This window comes from Lethenteron reissneri, chromosome 33, assembly GCF_015708825.2.
Source record: "Lethenteron reissneri isolate LAM-NWPU_2019-01 chromosome 33, ASM1570882v1, whole genome shotgun sequence".
NCBI lineage: Eukaryota > Metazoa > Chordata > Hyperoartia > Petromyzontiformes > Petromyzontidae > Lethenteron > Lethenteron reissneri.
In genome coordinates, this window is record NC_083811.1 from 15,574,402 (window position 1) to 15,599,400 (window position 24,999).

The 24,999-nt window shown below is 43.9% G+C and overlaps 1 protein-coding gene across 5 annotated transcripts in view; it reads left to right on the forward strand.

Moving 5' to 3' along the window:
• Positions 1–24,999, forward strand: part of LOC133350384 (transcription factor Sox-5-like) — a 278,499-nt gene that overhangs the window by 241,611 nt on the left and 11,889 nt on the right. For all 5 annotated transcript variants that reach the window (XR_009756057.1, XM_061564709.1, XM_061564712.1 and 2 more), the window contains exons 11-13: positions 20,893–21,004; positions 23,105–23,278; positions 24,585–24,801. Coding sequence is in view for 4 of the 5 variants with exons in the window: in XM_061564709.1 (XP_061420693.1) it covers positions 20,893–21,004; positions 23,105–23,278; positions 24,585–24,801 (503 nt within the window). In the remaining variant the exon portion in view is untranslated. The remainder of the gene's footprint in view (positions 1–20,892; positions 21,005–23,104; positions 23,279–24,584; positions 24,802–24,999) is intronic.

Below are 24,999 nucleotides of genomic sequence, written 5' to 3' on the forward strand. Positions count from 1 at the left end.
CTGGAAAAGAGTGATGGGACTCACAGAGACTTTCCTGGGTAAACGAGTGGAATAATTATGTCATTATAAAAATAATTGCAATGCATGCGACGGCAGCAACTGTTGGGCAAGAAATGCACCGATTCGCCAGCATCGGACTCCCAAGGAAACAATTCCCTGGCTGGTGCGGGGAACCCAGCATGCACGACGACAGCTCCGTTCCTGCGACCTGCCCGTGGTAGTGATTTGAGAGTGATAGCTTTTTGATGTCTACCGTTCACTAGTTGTCAACAGTTTGGTCACAAATGTGAGCTGTTTTCTTTATTATTAATATCATACTGGATGAACGGCTTAGCAAAAGATGCACTTAAATGGAGCTACAGGCACACCGCCGGCTTATATAGAATATACTCCAGTTGTAACGTGTACATGAACCGGCGGTGTGCACCATTGAATTAATTAATTGTCCCATTATATTCTACTGCGCACGATGGAAGCGATACGTCCAGAAGCTGATTGTCAATGCCGTAGTGCGCTTGCCACGAGAGTGCTTCAGGAGAGAGAGTTCGTGTAGTTTTGATGTTCCTCCTCCCTAGAAGGAGCACAGACTGCAGTGGCTCAATGTGTGGTCCATAGTTTGATTTTATGTATCACACATCATTGCGATCGTTGACCGTGTTTCTCAAGAAAAGCATCGGTGAGTTGTAAGACACTTTTTTTCAGGAGGGTCCTGTCAAGTCTTCGCAGTTGCAAGGCGATGTTACCACTTAGTTATCCCAATTGAGTCATTTTCAGGTGATTTTTAAGCACTGGGATCTTTGCTGTAGGTGGAAATTGGTGAACCCAGAGGAAACCCATGCAGAACAGGGAAAGACAATACTAACACTCATAAAGACCCCCAGTGCTGATGTTCTGAAAAAAGAGCCTTACCTGGGAGGAGAAAAGTCAATAAATTAAGACTTATATTTACAAACAGTACTCAAATAAGGCTGAGTCAACCTAGGAGAGGCCCAAGACCGGTTCAAATATTCAGCACTACCATATTATATGGGCACGAGTGGGAATCGAACTCAAGTCGCCCGGTTCATAGCGCAGGGCGCTAACCTCTGCACTACCGCTGCCCACCACTCACTTTCACACTCTCGCACCGGGCAGAACAGGAGGAAAACAGGCTAACTCCATGCAGAAAGACACCCGATTTGGGAATTCAACCCAGGACATTGTGCCACCCTCTTGCCCACATATCACTTTAATGTGATACAAGTTCATCAAACGTTTAAATTATATTTCCTCCACACTGTCACTAACAAAGGTGTAAAAACCTGAAGGTGACTTCTAACTTTGCAACTGTTCAATGCTACACTTGTGTGACCTGACAGTGAATAGTAATATCTTACACAGTTAATGAGGAAACATACATTTCACACTAATTATTAAATTTGTAAACTTACGGAAAGAATAACTAATCAAGCCTTAGCATCATATTTAAATTATAAACATTTTGTGCATGTTAAGTGAAGGTATGAACTTATATCAGATGATGAGATCAGCTAGCCTGCGGTAATGTTATCACACAGAGCACCTTTCACAATCCAAATTTATTGTAATATAGACAAATGCATCGATGTATTTCAGTTGACGTGCTGTTATACTCGGGCAAGTGAACACACTTAGTATTGTGGGACTACGTGCGTCATGCAGTCTCACACCGTGTATCATAAACAAGTCTATTTCAAGAGACATTAAACACAACGTGGGCATTAAAGGCAGCAGGGTGGCGCAGTGGTAACACCCCCGTGCCTCACAGCAACAAGTTCCTGGTTTTGATTCCCCACTCGGGTGCCTCTCTGTGAGGAATCTGTGTGATTCTCCCCCTGCTCTGAATGGGATTCCTCTAGGCTCTCCGCTTTCCTCCCATAGCTAAAAACAAACCACACAGAATGTAACCAGTATCGGCCAAACATCACACACACAACAGCAACAACCACACCGCCTGCTCCCCACCCCATCATGAAAACCTGGCAGGAACCTCCTGTAGGAGAGGCGTGAGGCCTTTGCTGTGTAAACAAGCGTTGTTATTACATGAATAAATAAATAACGATCCATAACTGTGCTTGGTGCTGTGGTTACACCAGCAATATTATTAATCACCAATTTGCTTTCCACGTCTCTTGGAAGAGACTCGCGTAGAACACACTGTGAGACTGCGGGACACGGGCAGTAACACAATCCTCAGTGCGGTTCCATACTGCGTGTTAACATCTTCAATGCTGGATGCTAATGAGCGCCACGGTGGCAAGATGTTAACTACCTCGCCTGGTATGTACGCAGTCATCGGTTCTATTCCGACCCTGGCGCCTGTATATTTAGAGTTTACATATCCCTTTGGTCGCGTCAATTTTCTTCGGGTTCTCCGGTTTTTCCCTCAACATTTAGAATCAATGTGCGTTTAGAGTATTTGGCTGCTATAGTTTCCGCATGATGATGAGCCACTTGAGCTATCATTTGTGAAAGTCAGGTCGCTTCTGAAAAATATCTATATAACTTAGTGGGTCTTACTTGGTAAAATAAGAAAAATAGTTTAGTTTTAACATGTGGCATCGATAGGGTGCAATTTGTCATCTGATTATACAAATGAGTTTGAAAGTTGTTGTTGAGGAGTCGACACTGACACAGCCTCTGTGAGTGTATCCGAAGCATCACACCTGTGGGGGCCGTGTGCTCCCCCCCCTCTCCCCTCACCACAACCATGAGCCTAAGCGCATGCAGACTCCCCTCCCGTGGACGTTTCCACTCTGGTCTCCACGTTCATTTATGAGGTGCTCTGCCCATAGCCAGGTCCAAGGCACGCAGAGGCGGATCTAGACGCTTGCTCCTCCCCACTGCTCTGCACCGCTGCGGGCACGATCCCCCCCCCCCCCGGCTCGTCTCCCAAAGCGTACACGGTGACGCTCGCTCTGTTAAAATAAGTGCCATTAAGGTAACCTTTACCACTGGGGTGGTTATTTACCGTGGCAAATATAATTCCAACCCAGTTTAATTGTAGTCGATTTTAATTTCGATGAATAAGGCCCTAAATTGTGTTTGTGACTCTTCAGGGTTACCTTTGTAAATCAACTGCCGATAGTCTAGAAGTCTTCACGGCCCGTTAAGATCTCGTGACTCGTGCCACAAACCCCTCACAGCCAATGGGTATTCAGCGTAGTGCCGAGGGTCATCCGAGTCATGTGCGGTGACACCAGCATGCTCGCCCTGCCGTCACACCGAGCCGACCAGGGGCACTCTCTCATCACACAAACTTCCATGTGTGTATGTGTGTTCTCACGACCAACACCAGTGATGGTTATCTGATCCAGTCCTGGGCCTCTCCTAGGTTGACTCTGCCTCAAATTAGTACCTGCTGCAGTAGGTAAACATAACCACTGGGATGACAAAGGCGACCGGGCGTGGTGTTGGCCACCCACCCCCTCGTGTACCGTGCCGGCCTTCATAGGTGCTCGCTACCAGCACTTGCCCCTACAGTCTGCACAGGTTATACGGCGGGTCTTTATCTTTGAGACAGTTGCTCTGCGCTCTTGCGATGTGCGGAATGTTCTTAAGAACAATGATGATGAAGCAGTGTCAGCAATGGTAACATCATCACCAGCAGCAGCGTTTAATTATCATACTCAAATTCATCATCGTCATCTTCACTTTTGTCAACTCCATTATTGACATCATCATCAGCATCGACATCTTTTTATCGCATTCTTTGGTCTCGATCAGCTATGTCATCTTCAAATTGTCAGTGAGCTGCTTTTCTGAAAAGCTTCATGCATCAAACATATGCTGCTGCAAGAAGGTTTGCGCACAAATGCAGGAAAATAAATTGTGGAATGGAGACGTCGATCCTGTGCAAGGATCCACGTGCAGAATCGGCCGCGCTTCTGACTGCACGAGCCACGCCGCCCTCGATGCACGACCGTCGGCGATCCCCCTCGCCATGACAAAGTTTCCACAATTTTGTGAAACGTTTTGTTGGCTCTACCCTGGCCCCACCTCACTCTTGAGCCATAATTGTGCCACGAGAAGTGACGCTATGGGTACTGCTTGTGCACAATCTGCTGCTCACAAATTCAAGAATTCTGAATTTTCCGATTTACGAATGAGGTGGTGAAGTTTGCCAAAAGGTGTGGAAACGATGGCCAAAATAGCTGCATGAATCAGGCCCCTTGTGTCTCAACAGAAAAAATTTGTTTAGAAAAAGAATTGCTTGACTTCTTTGAAAACATTTTATTTTTACTCCAAAGTTTTTATAATTATTGTTGTTAGTATTATTCATTTGCTTTCTAGATTATGAATGAACATTCTCATTACATTCATTTTAACCAAATCCAGGTTAAACCCACAATGTCTCTAAATCAGTGGTTATTAACCTTTACTGCAGCCTTGCACCCCTTTGGTTCGCAATCGTAAATAATGTATAATGTTAATAAATACATAGGAGGTTTGATGAAACAAAGTAGTTGTACTTACGTGCCCGTGCTGAATTTGCAGTTTCGATGATTTACCTTCTAAAAATAATGACCATGTCTCGCACCCCAGTGCAGCTCGCACCCTCAGGAGTTGTGTGCACCCCAGGTTAAGAACCACTAGTCTCAATAATTACGTGAATAATGGTTAGTTTTACATTGCCTCATTCACGCAAATTGCATCTTACAGTCACTGAGGAACCACAGCCAAGTTGGAATGGCAGCCAGGCGGCGAGCCAGCACAACCAATAACTGCCCAAGCTCTGCATTTCTCTATATAAGAAGAAGTTTTCAGCGAATGAATGAGTATTTATAGACACCGGGGCAAATCGGAGCGGCCGGAGAAACCAGGTGATGTGAGCAGGCAACACTGTATCCATGGGACCTTTTTTGCCAGTTAAATTTTTTTTTTTTAGGAATATGTGGTGGTCTTTCTGGCAATCAAACAGGAGGTGTTAAGATGTTACAACATCAAACAGAACGTCTTGCAAGGCATCAAGTCTGCATTAACCACACGTACTTGTGACGCATTGTCTTTTAAACTGATTGGCTTACACCAGAGACAGCAGCCTTCTTCATGGCGTTGTATCACCGGTGTCAGAGCAGAGAACGACGCCGAAAGGTGAAGAGTACACAGACAATGTTTTATTGCCAGAAAGGGTAAAACTTATTCTTATTTTCAACACTCTATCCCATAGAGAAGTGACCGATGACATTCGTCCACGCTTTGTTGAGCCGTGTTCTCATAGCAAGCCAGGCTCTGGCACATCAACACCCACGGGAAGGGAGTGTTGCAACATTTGTGTGATCCACCAACCTTGCCTCCCCAGTGCTGGCGTACAGGCCACGTGCGTAGCCACTACTGACCAGCCAATGGTATTCATCAGGTATCCATTGTGACCGTAATGCTTTATCTGCTTCTTGGGAAAACAATAAGATCATGCGCATGGTAATTATTGAGTGTTTAATGCAGATATTGAGTGGCCGCTTTTTTCTTGCAGTAATCACTGAAGTATTCTTGCTCTACCTCGGCAACTGCATTTTTAAATAAATATACCATCTGCTTTATTAAATTTCTCAAGTTCCCACAGTTGACTGCTGGAAAAAAAACACATGCAAACATCTCTGCATGGATCGTGCATTCCTCAGAGGATAACAGTCGTGCGTGCAGATGAAGTGAATTGAAGGTAATTCAGCACCAAGATTTCCACTATTCACAATGTGGTCGAAAATGTTCGTGTTATACCACGTTTACCGCAGAGGTGCCAAGAGAGATCCTCACAAGATCAGGCCACGATGTTAGATATAAATCACGCAACGCAAACGTCACATCAGGAATAGATATAGTCGCTCGCTCTCAGATGTCAACGCATCTGTAAGGTGTGCTATTAATAAGGATATGTTTTTTTTTTACAGTGTTTCCCAAATTGCAAAGTAATACTGTTGTGTTAATGTCTACGGTGCAAACACTGTTGTCATGGCTGCGTCCGCCACTCCTGGCCTTTATTTCCCATGTTACGTTCAACGGGCGTGCTCACGGTGAAGCGGTGATACGATTTGTGCCTCGTAGCAAGAAGGACCTCGGTTCGATTCCTAACTTGGCACCTTTCTGCGTGGGGTTTCTATATTTTGTTCTCCGTGAGTATCCTCTGGGTTCTCCCGTTTTCTCCTCTGGCTGAAAGCACACACAATGCCACTGGTGGTGGCCACACATTTCAATGTAGCCAGCCCTTTCTGCAAAATAATCTTGGGAATCGGTGTGGCTTCAACAGTTAAATTAGTAACAAATAACGCTATTGTACACCCAAGCCTCTATTGTGCAGCATGTCATTGTAACTGTCTTACGTTCATTAAATAGTCATGAACATGTAATTTTAATTTTATAGTATTTTTCGTCTTTGTAATCCCAACATGACATCCTTGACACTGTGAATATCAACATTGAGGCACGGTTCTTATCAAGCACAATAAAGACAGAACCAGTGAGGACATTTTGAATTCATAAAAAAGACGAAAAACCTGGAGCTCCCAAGCACCCCACATGAGAGACGGCGACAGTAGCAATTCAGATGACGCCATATTCGCTGCAAGCATCGGAGATGGAGACTCACTTTGGCCTGAGTGCCCTACTCACGTTGAATACGTGCAAAAGTTAAATGTAGCCCATAGATCTTCTGTAGACTCTGCTGAATGAACTTTTTAATCATGAAACATAATTTGCGGTTCGAACCCAGGAGGCTGCCCTGGTTAATGCTGCAGGTGTATTAACTGTGACATGTGCTCTGAAAAGATTCCTGTCACATCATTCGTAACGATGCCAATTTGTCAAATTTTCCGAAAATTTTCTGAAAGTTTCTTAATTAAGATGACAGCAAAATCGATCGGCACTGTGAAACTCACGGACTGTGTCTGTGAAACACAGCAGCGCCTTCCTGATAGCCTTGCGCTACAAGAACGGAGCATGTACAAAAAAGTTCTAAAGTAATATTATTATTATTAGAAAATGAACCTTATGGATGTACCCCGAGGGACCATAGTCCCCGGGCTCTCGCATAATGTCCGTGATGCAGTCACTTTTAGTCTGTTGATGGTCGGCGATGCGGCAATCGACTCGCCTCGACGAGCTGTACACGATGCACTTTGGTACATACGAGCGTTCAGGGTTTCAGCGCAATCGTCCTCGCTGTGTTTTGACATCGCGGAGTAACACTGATTTCGGATTGATTGGTACCCCAGTCGCGGAGTTAAGTACACCCCTAAAAAAAATAGTGTCCCAGAAATAAAATATTAAATGCCTCGGCCATTTTGTATTATTTGGTACCTCGGGATATCGCCATAAGTATAAAATATCCAAATAGTTAGAAAAACTTACTTTTATTATTAACAAACTGAAGTTACATCAATATTACTAAAATGTTAATGATCATGAAAGAAACATTGGAGCACCGCTGCTTCTCATTGAATCAACTTCACGAATGCTCGCCACATGACAAGTTGCGTTACCCTGGGTTTAAAAAAAACCTGACTTCACTATTTTTATTTTACCAAGTAAGGCCCACTGAGCTACTGTATTGCTCTTTTTCAGAAGCGACCAGGCTATCACAATGATAGCTCAACAAAGTGGCTTATGTGGACATTTATAGCAAGCAAATACTCTGAAATCAACATCACGCGTTTAGGAGGGGGAAAAAGCGGAGGACTCGGAGAAAAATGCATGTGATCACATGGAGATAGACACGCAGACTCCAAATATACAGGCATTAGGGTCTAGATCGAACCCACGACTTCCTGCATACCAGGCGAGGGAATTAATATCTCATCATCATAGCGCCTTAAATCACCTGGTAGCAAAATGCATCTCTGCAGGAGCCACTGTGAAGGGTGGTGCAAGGTCAGAACTTGAGCCGCATGGGCAAGGTCTGGTCGCATCTGGCCGTGTGACGTCTGATCAGACCGGAATCTGATTCTGAGCCACATTTTTTTTGTAAATCTCATTGTCCAAGGGCTGAATGTGATCCAGATCGACGTACTGATCTTATCCGGATCACAGTTAAATTTATTGTCAAATAACCCATATGATCTCATGTATGATTTAAGAGAAAAATATATGTTGATATATATTTTTTTAAGTTGTCCTGTATAAACCCCAGTTTACTGAGAAACACACCTTTGTTTCTCAATGCACATAGTAAGATGAAATAGTGCCCATGTAGTGTGATGGCTTAGACATGCTCGAACAGCAATCATAGTAATACATGGAATTAATATGCGTTACTGAGATTACAAGATTAAACATGCCTTAGATTTGCTGTTGAAGAATTGACATTAAAATACCTCTCTAGCTGGGACGCACATATCCATGTCTCCTGTGGTGTAACTAGGGCTCGGCCAACTGCGGAGGTACTGACAAGTGACTGAGGTAGACAAAATCAATTTCGTGTTATGATTTTATCATAAGAAAAATGTGTATCGCGTTCTAATGTTAGAATGACGAGCAGTCTAAACTTTCGATGAAATTCTGAACCAAACTGATATATCCCTAGCCGATTACTGGCACTTAATACGTGAAAATAAATCAGAGGAATCAGGGGTACACCTACCGATCATAATAATTATTGTCGCAACAAGGATCGTAACTAGTAAACACGGCTCAATAATATGCAAGTGAGGTCCATAACATTGCTACAACAATGCACGAGGATTATGCCTATAATCCAATTGTGCGTCTTGATGTTTCTGTGCAAGCGTCACCCATTCGTGCTAAATTGTGGTTTTGGTACTGTTATATGGCATTCATCTTTTACTGTGTCAAGATGTGTAGGATGTTAAGTGAAGCTTTCATTAAAACTTGCAAAAAAGTAATGTGTCCTCTAAATCAAGGACTAAACTGTGAACTTTGAGGCCCTGGCATGGTTTTAAGTTCACACTGTTTTGTAAAAAAATATGAACATGTACCTTCTGAGACTCGACTGTGTGCATGGGCTCCCTCTGGTGGATGATTTGACCCATATGGGCATGCAATTTTAGAACGGGCAGTTATCCGATTCTTGTTGGATTTTGGTTAGTAAATTGTTATTGTAGCAAATGTAGTCAAAGGCAAAATATTCCTCCAAGTTGACTTTTGCTCGAGTCTGAAGACTCAGGGAAACACACATGTCCATGGTGCACATCACATAAGCTCACCAGTGTGTTCCTGATTACAGTGAAGCGCCTTTATCTGTCACCCTCTTATTGGCAAATATTTGTTATCAGCAGAGGCCAGGGACTAGGGCTGCCACCTTTTCCCACTGTCGACCAAACCTAGACATGTTTCTCAGTCGGCCGAGGTCTATTATCAAAACTGTGCAGTAAACTGTTATAAGGTTCGATGCACAACCGGTACCAGATCTCGGCACAAATCAATTCCTGCCACCCAAGACACAGGTACCGTTTCTAGGACTGTCCGGGTCTGACCTACCACCACCTACACGTGAACATTAATTGTTGTGGAGCTTCATACAGACGGAGGCCCCTTCCTGTACTAGAGCCATGCCACCTGAGCAGAGTAGACTTTCTGTCCGTCTGCCTCGTATTTATCCAAGTAATTTGCTACTCGAATACAGTATTGAGGTATTGCTCATCTCCCGTTTACAGCCCCGATCCAGTGATGGAAACTCACCTTCCTATAGCAGTGGTAGTGTAGAGATAGGACAATCACTGTTGACTTCCCCGTCAAAGTGGTCCTCATTGTGAATCAATATGGGAGGGACGATGGGCCGAGTCAACACCCAACCAGGACCTCGCAACCTTCTGATTACGAGCTGCTTGCTCTCCTGGGAGAGACACAGAAGAATTCGTGTTTGGGTTTTTACACGTCTTGATTGTGGGTTCACGTGCCGTGAACGGAGCCTTTCTGAGAGAGACATCACGGGGACCGGGGTTCCTAGGGACCGCTGCTGGCTCTCTCTTAAATGCTCACAATGGAGTCAAGGTCATGACTACTGTAGTTAGTTAATGTAGTGATACCACATCATGTTTTTGTAGTCGAGCATTTGTTTTGCTTTTCGATGATTGTGCTCCAACTTGTATGGTGCGGTGCGGATCGATCCGAAGTGGCGTGGTTCATCAGCCACACTCAGATGGCCACGCAGTGCCTGCGACTAACTCCTTTATAAGTCTGGAGCAGGGTTCCTCCGAGCTTATCCTGAATACAAGGAGTTCCCCTGCCTGCAGAGTAAAGGTAGCGGTTTGGGCCTACTCTTCCATGTTGACCGTGGGAGTGCCCACACTTTACCCCACCACACGCGGCCTGTATGAGCAGGCGCTGCGACGTTGCTGGGTGGCAGACAGAGCTCGGACGGATTTGTGAAACGTGTCCATTGTCTCCTGCTGAATTCAAAATATGTAAACACAAAAATTTAATTTTTATCCTTGAAGGATTAACAAGGTGTCAAGACTTCTCCGGGGGATAATGCATTTGGATATTTAGCCAATTGATGTTGTTTTTTATTACAGAATGGCACAAGTGCAGACGACATTGATGTAGCTTGAGAACACTCACCCAGAAAATAGACTAAACACAGGTTCCCAAAAAAACGGTGATTAACCCATTTGCCATCCCCTGGCATCTCGCAGCCCAGCCAGTGTATCTTAGCACGCAGTGCCATCCGTGACATCCGCTGATCCTGGCTCCAGAGCAGGGGATTACGACTGTGAGCTCGGATGCCCGGCACAACTGGGTTCATCTCTTAAGTGCTCATATACAGTGACAATTATCGTCGCAAAATGTGTCTTTTTAAATATAGCTTCCTGACAAATTAAGAGAATAAATTAGCAGACAATACGCCGCCTTCACACATCCTTCCCTCCATGTAACAAAAACATGTTTTTTTATTACAGATACCATCACCGACATGGCCTTCTGAGAGTCATTTCAGCAAAATCTGGAGCTGTGTCAACATTCAGTGTCTCATCACCAGTGTCAGGCTTGCTTGAACCAATGCTGGATAATTGCCAAATGTTTAGAGGCAAGGACCCTCTCTGTGAGATACGGTTCCGAGTTCAGCGTTGTTGTGAATAAATATAACAATCTCCACAACGACGCTCGTGATTATTTAGTGTTTTGCATTGTATAGTTTTGTGTTATGCTTTGTATAGTATTGTTTTATGCGCTGTTTAGTTTTGTATCATGCATTTACAACCACGTACATGCTTTGAAACGCCCATAATTTTGGATTGCTGAACTAAAATTGTGTATATTTAGGGAATACAATATGCTCATATAAACATACCAGAAAACACGTTGCAATACAGGTTAAATTTGTATTTGTTGACTCTTGTTACGTACAGCCCATTATATATCAGCCTAAAACAATGTGATTGAATACCAGCACACTCCCAATGCTGATTGTCTCTTCCATTTATCTAGGTAAGCTGTTGAGAACACTGAAGCACATAACTAGCCCTCATTAGTCGCTTTCATTTGGTTGTCAGTTCCTGCCACTTTACATTAGTTCCCATAAGTAGTCTTCCAGTACTACATCTCTTTCATCTCCTTAACCGCACAAAATTATATATTTGTTAAACTCATTATTTCCGACGATGCACCTAAAAATCATTAATTGTCTAGCACGCTCGCTGCGTGCTCATTGAAACAAACAGTGGGTGTACACAGCGTATGGCAGAATTCAAATTGTCTGCTTTCAAGTAGGGTAGCTCGTTTTTTTTGGATATCCCAATGATTTGGAAATAAAAGTTATCCTCATTACCATTGAAGATCAATTGACAATGAAGTGACGCTGTCGGACTCCCTATTCTTAATTGCACTTATTAAAATGATCTTTTGAAATGCTGTTCACATGTCAGCATCAGAAATGTTACAAAGTGCTTGAATGCGTACTCACAACAATGAGTGCAAGTCGGGGCTCTCATCAACTGCAGTGCTCACGTGTGATGAGGGCTGTAGCCATCGACTTACTGGCATCATTCTGTACATTATTGCTACGATTAATTTATATAAAATATCGTAACGTTTTCAGATCAATTAATATATGCGTGCATTATTTCTGCAAATGATGCTCAAAACATGAATAAAAAGAGATGTATAGGACCAACAGTGCAATATTCCTCTCATGCCAACAAAGACTATCATGAAATCCATAGTAACGATACATTATATTATCACACATTCATCATCATTCGTGATCTCTCCGTTGCTTAATGAAGGCCTCCTCAAAGTATACAAAGGGGAAAGCTCATTGACCAAATGGTATCATTGTGGACATCGTAAAGTAATCTGGGACAGTTGTTGGAACGAACCTCGCGTCGACGATTCTTCTTTTCAAAAAGGGATTAAAACTGACTGGAAGGATTGCAGGCCAAGGAGCCCCCATGAAGAGGAGAGTACATTCTGTACGAAGATATTTGGGGACAGGATACAGGAGCGTTCAAAGGCCAACCGGCCACGTGAGCAATTGTGGCCAGGTCGCTTCTGAAAAACAAGTTAATACCTCGGTGGGCTTTGCCTGGTAGGATGGGGGTGGTCTAGTTTTATCTGTATGTGTTTGGGTGAATTGTGTACTTTTCTTGTACTTTACACTACCATCATACTCTTTGGTTCTTTCGGTAAAGTCACGTAGGTAGACAAAAAAATAGATCGTGACGTTTCGATCACAACACAAGCAGTGGTCGCTTGCGTTGCGATTGAAACGTCGTGATCTATTATTTTGTCTACCTACGTGACTTTACCGAAAGAACCAAAGAGTATGGATTTCTGCAGTCACGAAAGCTTCAAATCAAGACACTACAATCGTGTGTTGTATTGTGTGTTGTAACGCTCTTACTTGCACCGACTGGACATCTGTGAAAAAAGGTTTAGAGTTCATCAGATTCCTCCAGTATAAATAAATATTCTGCTTCTGGGGAAAGATGTATTTACCATCAACGGATATCAATGCGTAATAACGTGTTTGCAATGCTCAACTCCAACTGTACGTGACTTTATAGTTTGGATGGCCTATTTAGTGATATGCTGATCACATTGGATGATGATTTCTTTAAGTCTTAATCCACATAACATTCTCAATTGATTTTTCCTGGACAAATAAAAATAATTGAACACAAAGCGTCAGCCAACATTTTGTAATAAGCTGATATAGTAATTCAGGAACATGCATACGTGTGTATCACGCTATGTGTCCGTTTCACTTTTATGTATCGTGCTTATGTAATTCAAACTCATGTTTCTCATCTAGTTTGCGAAGCATTGAGATATATGCCATCAATGGCAACCTACAGCAATGAGAGTCCTTTATGTGAACATTTAAGCAACTGGCACTTATGTATGAGTAGAAATTACACCACTATACATAATGTACATATATTTTGTGTCATGTACAGCGTTTTGCTTTCTTCATTTGTGAGATATTATTGATGATAACAAAAAAAAACGTACCCATCCTAGAAAGCCCTTGGTGTGGAGCCATGTCAATAACTGGACAGGTGTAAAGGTCGCAGGGCATCAGCGCTTGGCTTCACAGGGCAACCGACTTTGCGCTCCCCACTTTTAACTCCATCGATCTGAAAGCTTCACAGCGATGTTTAAAAGACACCGCGCGATGTTCCCTCGCCACCGCTCTGAAGTCCCGCCTGTGGAATCTCGCGTTGATCATAATGGCCGTCTCCACAAGGCGAACAACCGCATTTACACGTGGGTGACAGTTTGTGTTACGCCCGAGCCGTTTGTGTTTCCTTTTGAGACGGCACCAATACTGAGCTGTTGAAAGCGTCGTGATTCACCAACGCCACACGTTCTCGTGGGCACGCTGCGGAGGGTAGCCTCCTGCAAGTTGACATACATCTCAGTATCACGCGGATTGCAAATTACGTATTCCTATTTTTTTTTCCGTAGCAATTGTATGGAAAAAGGTTGAATTCTCTTCAGTGAAGGGACCTCGAGTTTAACTCTGAATTTTAGGTTCTTTGTCTTCGTTCTGAGAATTGTTATAACACGTTTTGGTGAAAACAGGAGGGAATTTTTTTTTTTCAATGCTCCATGTAAAAATATTTTTCTGTCGAGTAATATTTATGGGGCATGGCGTTTTAATAGTAGGAGGTTGTCTCCGGTCTATTTTCACAAAATCTAAATCACTGAGCACCTTAATCTGTTAATTTAGTTCAGATTGTTATGAAAATAAATGCATAAGTATACATACTGTATATATGTCTATACAACATAATGATACGTAAATTCAATCTAGGATTTGTGACCATGTTTCGTGATGTTCTTTAGTCCACTATATTGATGCAGTGTAGTGCCGTCTATGCGCCTTTAAACAATCTCTAGAGCAGGAAAAATGAAATTTCAGGTTCACGTGGTCAATGGCAGTGGTTTAGTACAAGGCTAGGGCTAAATATGTTGTGTGTTTCGTAAGGCAATGTTTGGAAGTGATAAACAATTGCTGACAAATGTAGTGTGGGAATTTTGGCTGGCATTGTTGGCAGCATAATGCCTTAAATGGAACTGCTATTACTTCTACAAATAATTCCTTTGCCCTTAGCTCAGAATCTGTAATTATGGCGAAAAAAACTTTCTCACGGGACTGGCTTCAAGAACATTCGCAGACTAGAAGGAATCTCTGAATGGCTTCAGACCAAAAATCTCATTTGTTTTCAGTGGCACTGGAAAGAAATGTTTATTTTCCTGACCCTTTCATATTTCATTCCTTTGCATTCACTCGCAACTCCGTTAACCAGCAGTGATATTGTGCCCCGGAGAGCGTTTACCCTGATATGAGGGGAGTGGTGTGGGCTGCCAGTAGCACTCACACTCAGACATCCAAGAAAGATGGCAAATATGTCAGTCCGTTCTCTTTCCCGAAGCGATGGGATTTGCTAGACGTCAAGTATAATTACCCAGAAAAGTAATGCAGTGATCTGTTTTTCATTTGCCTAATTCCTGCGATGTAAGATTTACAAGACAAACTGCCAGTATCATTTAAGCTAATTAAATCTGTAATGCATTGCAGCCTTTTTGTACTCTTGTGCTGACAAATCTACAAATAAATTATGTAAAATTATATTTTATCAATATTACCAACCCCTGACTTGTAATTAAATTGTTTGCCGCAATGTTTGTAGAATGATCTAGAATATTTAAAATGAACTCCCTCATGACTGGGACATTGACACAACAACCCAACGCTTTGTGTGTTGAAGTGGGCCCTGGGCTCACTGAACACAGGAGTCAAGAGGGCTTTAAAGAAACAATATTAGCTTAGCTGTTTGGCCCGCATTCATTTTCCATCGACTGGATACAATGTTTAACATTGCGACTTTTTAAAACATTTGTGCCACCCCTCGGGTTTCTATCTTGTAATTGAATGGGATTTTTTTTTATTCTGCGAAGAATAAATGACATGATTATCTTCATCATTGTTTAAAAGATATTCAACATCTATGTTGGATTTGCTTCAGTGAGCTTTATAAACAATATCGTTTAAAGTTTTACCCAATGGTACAGTTTAGGGCTATGGACAGGCAGGTGTTCTTGACAGACATTGCATGGAGCAGAACTGTAAGTAATGCCTGTCATCTCAGCCACAAATGAGATGTTTGCAGATAAGGGGCAATATAGATTCATGATTCTCCTTATTCCATACGGCCAGATATTCCACGTATCTGGCAAGATGGCTCAACAGTGGTTGTCCTATGCATAGACTTGCCCCTACCACAGGATCATGGAATTTCCACCACTGGCTCATGGCTGTAAATACGAGAAAAGCCACACCAAATGCTCATTTGAGTAAGAAAATCACTTTGACTGGAGAATACACAGGTAACGCGCACTTGTACATGGCTTCTGTCCAGGCCTTGATAAACGTTCTGCTCGTCCTTGGGGAATCCCCGCGGTGCTAAGGGTGTAATACGCGGCCTGTCAAACGCACGTGGCGTCGCCTGAGCCAGTCCCTCGCTGAAAAATGTTGCAATGAGCATCAGCGTCTATGCCACTGTAATCATTCACCTCATCTGACCCTCGGAGTTCCACGGCTGACACAGGGCGAGCGTGAATCACTTACCATGGTTTGGAATATTGAAAATCCCGGAAGGTGATGGGTGCATATGTGACAATCTATCATTTATGATTTGTCGAAATTATTTCCAAACTATTACTGATACATTTCGGCTAATGGAGCAGACAAAACTGGAAAAATCCGATGGGAATTACGAGGAACTATACCGACAAGCTATAAAAATTAGATAAAAAGGAATCAGTGTTTGAATAGAATATTGTGACCCCCGAATTGTGGCAATTCATGAACTCGTTGGGGTGTTAATCATGACACGGCTGTTGATGGGGCGTTAGTACATCATGCATCAGGTCTCATCTTTGTAATATCCCAGGGACTTTTTGTTGATTTTCTAAAGCGAGATGTGAATGATATTCTTGTGCAGGCAACTTCATCCTCACGAATCAATACGTTCATTTGCACCTTTTTTGCATAAAATATGCAAAGCAGCATATGCAGCGGTGTGACATTATTAAATAATTATCCGCGTGGTGCGGCTTTGTGTTGTGGTGCACGGGTGCACCGTCACTCACTCGCATAAGCGCGACGGACGCTTTGATTTCTATGTAGTCCTGTGAGTTTTTCCCCCACCAGTGGGTCGGAGCCAATCAGGGCCTGGCATTGAAGGCCACGTGACCGTGCGGAGTGGACAGAATTACTAAGCTCCCAGCCCCGCCCGGTACAGAAACGCATTCGCGCCACCAAAGTGGAAGCAGTTCCATCCGACGTTTGTATTTCCCTGCCAACCATGGTTTTGTGGCTGATTCTGTGACTTGTTGAGTTGAGAGATTTTATGGTTTTCTTGAAATGTGCATATGTCCCCCAAGATTAGCATCCTTTTTGGATCAACGTATTTTGTAAAAATTGCTGGCAGATTGAATTGGTGAATGCATTTTTTTTTCAAAATAACTTACATTGCATCGGAAAATTAACGTCATAATTTGAAAGTGCTGCTTGTTATTTTACAAAGTCAAATTGACTTCCTGCTCAAATGAGGATTGAGGTGGTGCCTATTCCCCATTTACAGCCCCGAGTCAGTAGGAAAAATTCCTCATTCCTATGGCGGGGGCGAGTAAATACATAGGACAGCCGCTGTTCACTTCTCAACAACGTGGTACTCAATTTTTAGTCAACACCAGACGAATCGTGGGCTGAGTCAACTCCCAAATAGGATCTGAACTCCGCAAACCTTCCGCTTGCGATACGCTCGCTCTCCCGCCAAGCCCCCGAGCTGGCGCTGGTTATTGTATGTCTATATATCGCGTCTGTCCCCGACGTCTGTGCGCTAGCATGGTCAAGCAGCCAGTGGAATGGGCGCGGTAGTTTCACAGCGAATAGCTATGACGACGCCGTGCGAACTGCATTAGCACACGTTGCACTGTGACGTCACCGCTGGACGTGCTGTTTGAATCGAATGCTGCTCCACTATTACCCGGGTAGGCAGCCGTTGTGTTTAATGTGCTTGCAGTTCTGAGCGTTGCCTTCAGAGTGTTTTGCGCAAGTGGTGTGAAGCCAGGGGGTTTGCGACCTGTCCCGGTTTGACCCAGACAGGTGGTAACCCGGGTTTAATCTGGTGCATTCGGGGAATTGACACCTGCGTTCAGGTGGCAGAAATTGATTTGTACCAAGATATGGTACCGACATTATGTTGAACTTATTTCAGTTTATCCCCCCACTGTAGATAGACATAGGCTGACTGAGAAATATGCCCGGTTTTGGTCTCTTGTGTAAATGGGAGCAGCCCTTTGGAAGCCATAACGGGCTCGCTGCTCACGCCAATGTGTGCTGGTTTGCACCGCGTACAATTGTGTATTCGTGTTTACCTTATCTTGTAATTCGTCTTTGTATATTTGAATGTGGTATTCAAGTAGTTATTTAAGAACATTATGTTGTTGGTTCTGTATACCAAGGCGAAGACATTTTCAAGAGTTGAGTGTAGAGTTCATTTAACGGATTATCCTTTGAAGTGGTTATTGATGTATTGTGGTGGGGGGTGGTGGTGGTTGTGAGGCGGAGTTGTTCCTGGCGGTTAGGATCCGGTGCATCGAGGAGGCATTGTGTGTTTCATCGACGTGCACAGCGCTATCAGCTAGGGGCGCGGGAGGGTTTTATGGTCAGCGACTTCTGTGGAGATTTGAATTTGTTGGCAGGAGAACGCCGACGACTTACCGTCGGACCGCTACCTCCCTCCCTCCCTACCTCCCTCCCTCTGGATCGATGTTCACGGGCCCCGTTCTTACACATGCGCTGGCGAGCGAAAACAAAATCATGCATGGCTTATTAAGTCCCCTCAAGACCATCCAGCTGGTGACGTCATATCACGTTGTGTTCGTGCTGGCTCCTGCGTGTCCTCAGCATCGATAACTAGGAGCATGTGCGTCGCGTAAGTGTAAACTGTATGCAGTCTTTTTCACAATTTAAAACTGTTTTATATTTAGCACGCATTACACACTTGTATTATTGTATGATACATTTGTACATGGCCTGGTCCTGGTATCTTAAGGCCAGAGTGTGTAGTACTCTTGTAACACGTTGGGCAGCAGGGTAGCACTGGGGCAACACTTGTGCCTTACAGCTCGGAGGGCCTGGGTTCGATTCCCAACTCTGACGCCTCTCTCTGTAGAGTTTACATGTTGTCCCCATGTTGTGCATGGGTTCCCTCCGGGTTCTCCGGTTTCCTCCCATAGCTAAAATAACTGCACAGCGCCAGTGGTATTGGCCAAACAAACCAATGCTGAAAATGTGCCTGCAAATTACTCAATCAGGAGGAGACGTAGCAGCAACATCGCCCCCTACTGGCAGGACTCTCCTTAGAACGAGCTACAGGCTGTTCTCCTAAAACGCCGCATGTTGTTTTCATAACGCCAATTGGATTTCACCCGATTAATGTAATAGGAAACACATTTTTTTATAACGCGGATGCGAATTGCATATAACGCGATCGAGTGAACCAACTACGTCGCGTGAGTAGGAATTAGCGGACGTACGGCTGCCTCGGCGTAGCATCACGCAAGGCATCGGGATACTGCTGGATGCTTCTAGATGCTACCCACACGCCTCAGTCTTTGTTCGGCCTGCATACGCATTTCACGTGTTATTGCAGACTGTTCTTTACCATAACAAGACTGTAATTAGACTCGGTGAGGCTTTCCTCGGTAAACAATCATTATAATAATTTGTATATATATATAAATAGCACGAAGAGGTTCAGCATCAGGACCATGATCATCTCCAAAAAGCAGAAGCACTTTTATTGATGGCTGACAAACAAATGAGAATGTGCCTCTGAAAAGTATAAACACGGATGAGATTGATAGCTCACACATGCTCGGCATTACTCCATATAGAGCGATGTGAGCCTTGCAACATTTATTTATATATGTTTTCAATTACATTGTGCGCAGAAAATTCTACTAAGATTCTGGTTATGTATGTGTAAATCAGTTACAGTGCAAGCCCTATAGACGTGCATTGATATTAAAACATTTGGCTGGCCTTTTAGGCAGCATTTCCAGGGTGCAGCACTGTACGTACGTACGTTGATATTCTTTAGCACCGTGCATAGCCAACCGTGCTTATCGGAGCAGAGCACGTTTCAATGTGTGTTTAACAGTCATAACCACGTGGAGCGGAGTTGGTGATTTGCCCCTCTTAACGATCACAGGGCATTGAGTGTCTTCTGCCACAGAGCCATGAAGCAGTGGTGGAAATTCCACATTCCTATTGCTGGGCCAAGTCTTTCCATGGAGCAACAACCGTTGGCTTCCCGCAAAGTGGACATCCAATAAACCGTGTCTATTTAGTGGGATTTTTTTGTTTGTTCAAGTTGTAATTGTTTAACGATGTGAGAAACTCCAGAGACCAGAAGAGTCTCATTTGCAGTCTCGACTAATCTGGGTCTGATGGGACCCAGTTACAGCCGCATATACAAAATCATCCCGAGCCGATTGGGACCCATCCACAGTTCCTCGCATGCAACTGCTCGGCAGGAGAATGTGATTTGCAAATTCGTGTTTGTTGTAGGAATGTAGCTTACTGTATTGCCGGCAGCCACTGTCGATTCTGTGCATGACGATCGCAAAAATGTTTGATTCACAAATCGAATTGTGACCTCATTGCATTGAATTGTCCAGCAGATGACTCATTCGACACCTTTTATAGATATAATGAGCCATTGATTAATCAAAATCAATCCTCATGCCCTTAGGAGATGCATCAGCTTGTGAGTAACATTATTATTTCAAATACACATTTGTATGTGGTATTACACCTCTATAGATTCCAGAGTTTCATACACTCTATATTGTCTGCATTACGCCACGAAAAAAAAAAAATCGTCCTTTTGTCAATTGACTACTGGATGATAGCCTCCATGTCGGTTGTGTTTGACCATACCTCACCATGCCGGTTCATGTGTGGTGGTCACAAAGACAGGTAAAGTCATCTCTCACGGTGCTATGCACGAACCACTACACCACTGTAAAACAAAATGAATCATAACTCTATAGATTCTATATATCCACACCACTCTAGTTTATTTTCTAGATTATTTTATAAAGATATGAGAACAACCAATCAACCACCGATCGGTAATATTTGCGGCCAAAATGGGATAGATGTTGTTTTTCATTTTTTCAAGTTATAGACTCCACTGTATCTTAGCCCAATTTCAGCTTTTTGATCCTCTTAGAACATTGTATCTTACATCATTGACTAAGTTACATTCTTGCATTAAATGGGACGTGTTGGATGCCTACCATGAAGGTCTCAGGATTTCCATCGTCAGGCGTTCCCCTATCCATGCTGGTGCGTTGATTTCACTTGGATAATTCTAGATGCTTTTCTGTGCTGTTTAGGACAAAGTGATGCTGTCACCTCTGATGCACCAGCTATCTGGGAAGGCGGCAGACGACGGCCCTTTCCGCCACAGCGTCATCGACCTGACAAGTGCAAACGAAGACATGGAAGGTAATGATCTCCTCCGCTGTTAACAGGCGCACTTTGCTTCGAAGCCAACGCTTATTCATCTTGCAAAAAAACCAACAGCCCTCGCAGTTACACATTGCCAATTTTACATGACTCGTCGGCATACGTACAGGAGACATTCTTTATTCTCACACTGTGACTTAAAAACAAAAGTCATGCACAGTTCCAATGTACCTTGATGGACGCAAAGGTGAATTCTGTTACGGGAAAGACCCAGAATAATACAGACTATGGATGGGTTTCAGACAAAAACATACGGATTCTGATTCTTCGCACGATTTATACACTGCCTTTGAATGCAGAGTGCCTCTGTGTTAACAATTGTAACGCCATCCCTTGCCTCGTGACACCATCGTTGATAGGAAAATAAATCGTGGCTGTAATGGCATGTTTCCAGATCAAAAACAAACAAACAAACGTATCGTCCCAAATTTACTGTCTGATTTACAGAGTTTTGGATTGATCAGAAAATTGGGAGTACACCCCCATTAAAGACATGACGCTGAAACCTATTGTATTTCTTCCATCGAACATTTCAAAGTGGTCGCAGCGTACGATGATACACATGCAAATGCGAACCTCTTCAAGTTGTCACCAGAGGGAAGGCAGCTTGGGAGCAATTTAGTTTGCGTGTTTTGTGGTACAAAGAAGCAACCTTGTTTGTCTGGCAGGGGGCCGCAGGGAAGCACGATTAGCACGACAAAATGAAGATGGATGCATGACGTAAGTCGCGCAGCAGAGGAGAAACAATCTAGCAGTTCACCAGCATTGGCTTCAGCAAAGCCTGACTCTGCTGATGAGACACTGAATGTCAAAACCGGCCCAGAGCTTGCTTGTGTTGAACCAATGCTGCTGAAATTATGCACTCCTATAAGGCCGTGTGGCCGATGGGATGTGAACAAAATATATTTTTACGTGGAGAGACACATTTGGCAAGGGGGGAGTATTGTCTGAATATTTGTTGATGTTATTAGATAATTTCCTTTATGAGCAGTGGCCATTTAAGAGAGACAAGCGAGCTAAGACAACCAGGCAGATAAGGCTGGTTCCGTCATGACAGTATGTGGCAGGGTGCTATCGAGAGGGCTTAAGGCTGGCTTCAGCACACAGCCATGAGGCCATTCTGAGGCAGACCAACCATTTCAATTGTTGGACACTCCTTCTTGACAACCTGAGATTGTATTTACAAAAGGAAACCCGCGTTCCCAGTGGTCATATTGGAATTCTTATATGTAAAAATTCACAGATAAGAGGATGACTGATCACATAAATATCACCGTATAATGCACTCCTAGTCAAACACACTTTTACACGACATACATTGCTGTTTATTGCATTTGTAAACATGTTATTTCGTCCCTCACTCTGTACATGGGCTTCATTTGTACAGATGTTTTCATAATGCCAATATTTTAAATCCCTAACCACAGTACAAAGCGCATTTGCTATTGGAAGAGGGACTGCAAGACGAAAACGGAACGCTTTCTGAGATGTATTCAGTTTTTACGGTACAATTTGTATTGACAAAGCATCTAAATGCAGCCAATATCTCAAGACGATTGCATGCTTCCCCATTCAAGCACTGAGAAACTCAGCCCAGATAACGAAACTCGCTGCTTGAACTATAGACCCAAGCACGCGGTGACTAAAGAGAAACACGCTATAGGCTATGTAATTTACTTGAACTAAATCTCCTGGCCAAATGCCAAAATCAAGTGTCTATTCAATTTCATCAGATTTCGAAGATAAGTAGGGGTGAGCGTGGATAGTGCTTGGATGGGCGACCACCAAGCATAACAGATGCTATAGGCTGCTGTGAGGTGACTTTGTCAACAGAGGGTAGTGTGGCCAAATCCACCGTCGTTCCGTTCTCCAACGTCCGTGCTGCCTCTTTCACCAACATGCCGCTGCCCAGCGCAGAGAAACGCGGTCAACTCGGCCCCACCACAGCCCACACGGAGTGACAGACAAGCCCTCATCCAGCAGTGGGTTGACAAAAGTGCCGCGTCTCTAGCAAGTGGCCTGACTCGTTGCCTGAACTGCCGTTGGTTGCGTGTGTGCGCGGGTGATCGCCTTGTGCAGGAAGCAACTCCATGTCGGATGCAAGAGTATTCCGCGAGTCAAGAAGCAGAGGGAGCAATGAACCTCACATCAAGCGGCCGATGAATGCGTTCATGGTCTGGGCAAAGGACGAGAGGCGGAAAATCCTTCAAGCTTTCCCGGACATGCACAACTCGAACATAAGCAAGATACTAGGTGAGGACACGTGGCGAGCACGATGCGGGAACAACTGTGCATATTCGCGATGTAGATCCCGTGTCGACACAAGCAGACAATGTATCTGTCCCACCACAGCATTGAGTCGACACAAGCAGACAATGTATCTGTCCCACCACAGCATTGAGTCGACACAAGCAGACAATCTATCTGTCCCACCACAGCATTGAGTCGACACAAGCAGACAATGTATCTGTCCCACCACAGCATTGAGTCGACACAAGCAGACAATGTATCTGTCCCACCACAGCATTGAGTCGACACAAGCAGACAATGTATCTGTCCCACCACAGCATTGAGTCGACACAAGCAGACAATGTATCTGTCCCACCACAGCATTGAGTCGACACAAGCAGACAATGTATCTGTCCCACCACAGCATTGAGTCGACACAAGCAGACAATGTATCTGTCCCACCACAGCATTGAGTCGACACAAGCAGACAATGTATCTGTCCCACCACAGCATTGAGTCGACACAAGCAGACGCAAGAAACAATCAGAGAGGCTCCTTGCCTAATAACATCTGGCAGTACACCAGCATTGGTTGAAGGAACCCTGTCTCTGCTGATGAGATACTGAATGTCAAAGCTAAATAAACATACATTGTAATTGGTAAAGGCCAAACAACCCAATGCTGTAAAGTTAGCTGCATGTTACTCAATTGGGATCACACACTGCAGTAACATCGCCCCCTACTGCGACAACTTGGCAGTACCTTGCTGACAAAGAGTCTTGACACTCGTGAGGCTTTCCTGGGTAAACAAGAATAGCAAATATGTGAACTAATTTCATACAATAGATCCAGAGTTTAATTGTATTCACCAATTCCCAGATGGCCGTGTAGCTGATGAAATGTGTAAAATATAGTTTAATATTTTTATGCGGAGGGACATATGCATACATGAGTATTGTTTGCTTATCTATTTTGTTACATATACTCTCCGCAATGACGCTAACTATTATTTTATAAACAGTTTCTTTAAATATGTTCGGATAATATATACGAGTACAAAATGTCTGCACACGCACGTGTGTAGGCTCACACGCGTGTGTTTCTAGACTCACGCGTGTGTGTCTAGACTCCCCTAGGTCGACTCAGCCTTAAATGAGTACCTCGTGCGATGTGCAAACATTGTCACGAGGGAGACAAAGGCGGCCGGGTATGGTGCTGGTCAACCTCCCTCTCGTGTGCCGTGCCGGCCTTCATCGGTGCTCACTAACGCACTTGCCCCAAAAAGTGCATTGAAGCTCTACGGGGGATCTTTGTGTGTGTGTGTGTCCAGGCTCACGCTGGAAGAGCATGTCCAACCAGGAGAAGCAGCCATATTACGAGGAACAAGCGCGCCTGAGCAAACTGCACCTGGAGAAGTATCCCGACTACAAGTACAAGCCTCGCCCCAAGCGCACGTGCATCGTGGACGGGAAGAAGCTCCGCATAGGCGAGTACAAGGCTCTGATGCGCAATCGGCGCCAGGAGATGAAGCAGTTCTACAATGTGGGGTAAGATACAAATACTTTTGTTTTATTCAGCACGGAGGTTTTCACAGCCAATATTATGGTTCATAGTTTGTTTTTGGTCTAGGCCACGTAGTGTAATTATCTGGCCAAATTTGTGTTGTCAATGTGCTCCACCACCTGACGTAGCCAACCGTAGTAAGTTGTCACGTGTACAAATCAGAGTCAGAATCTTTATTTAGA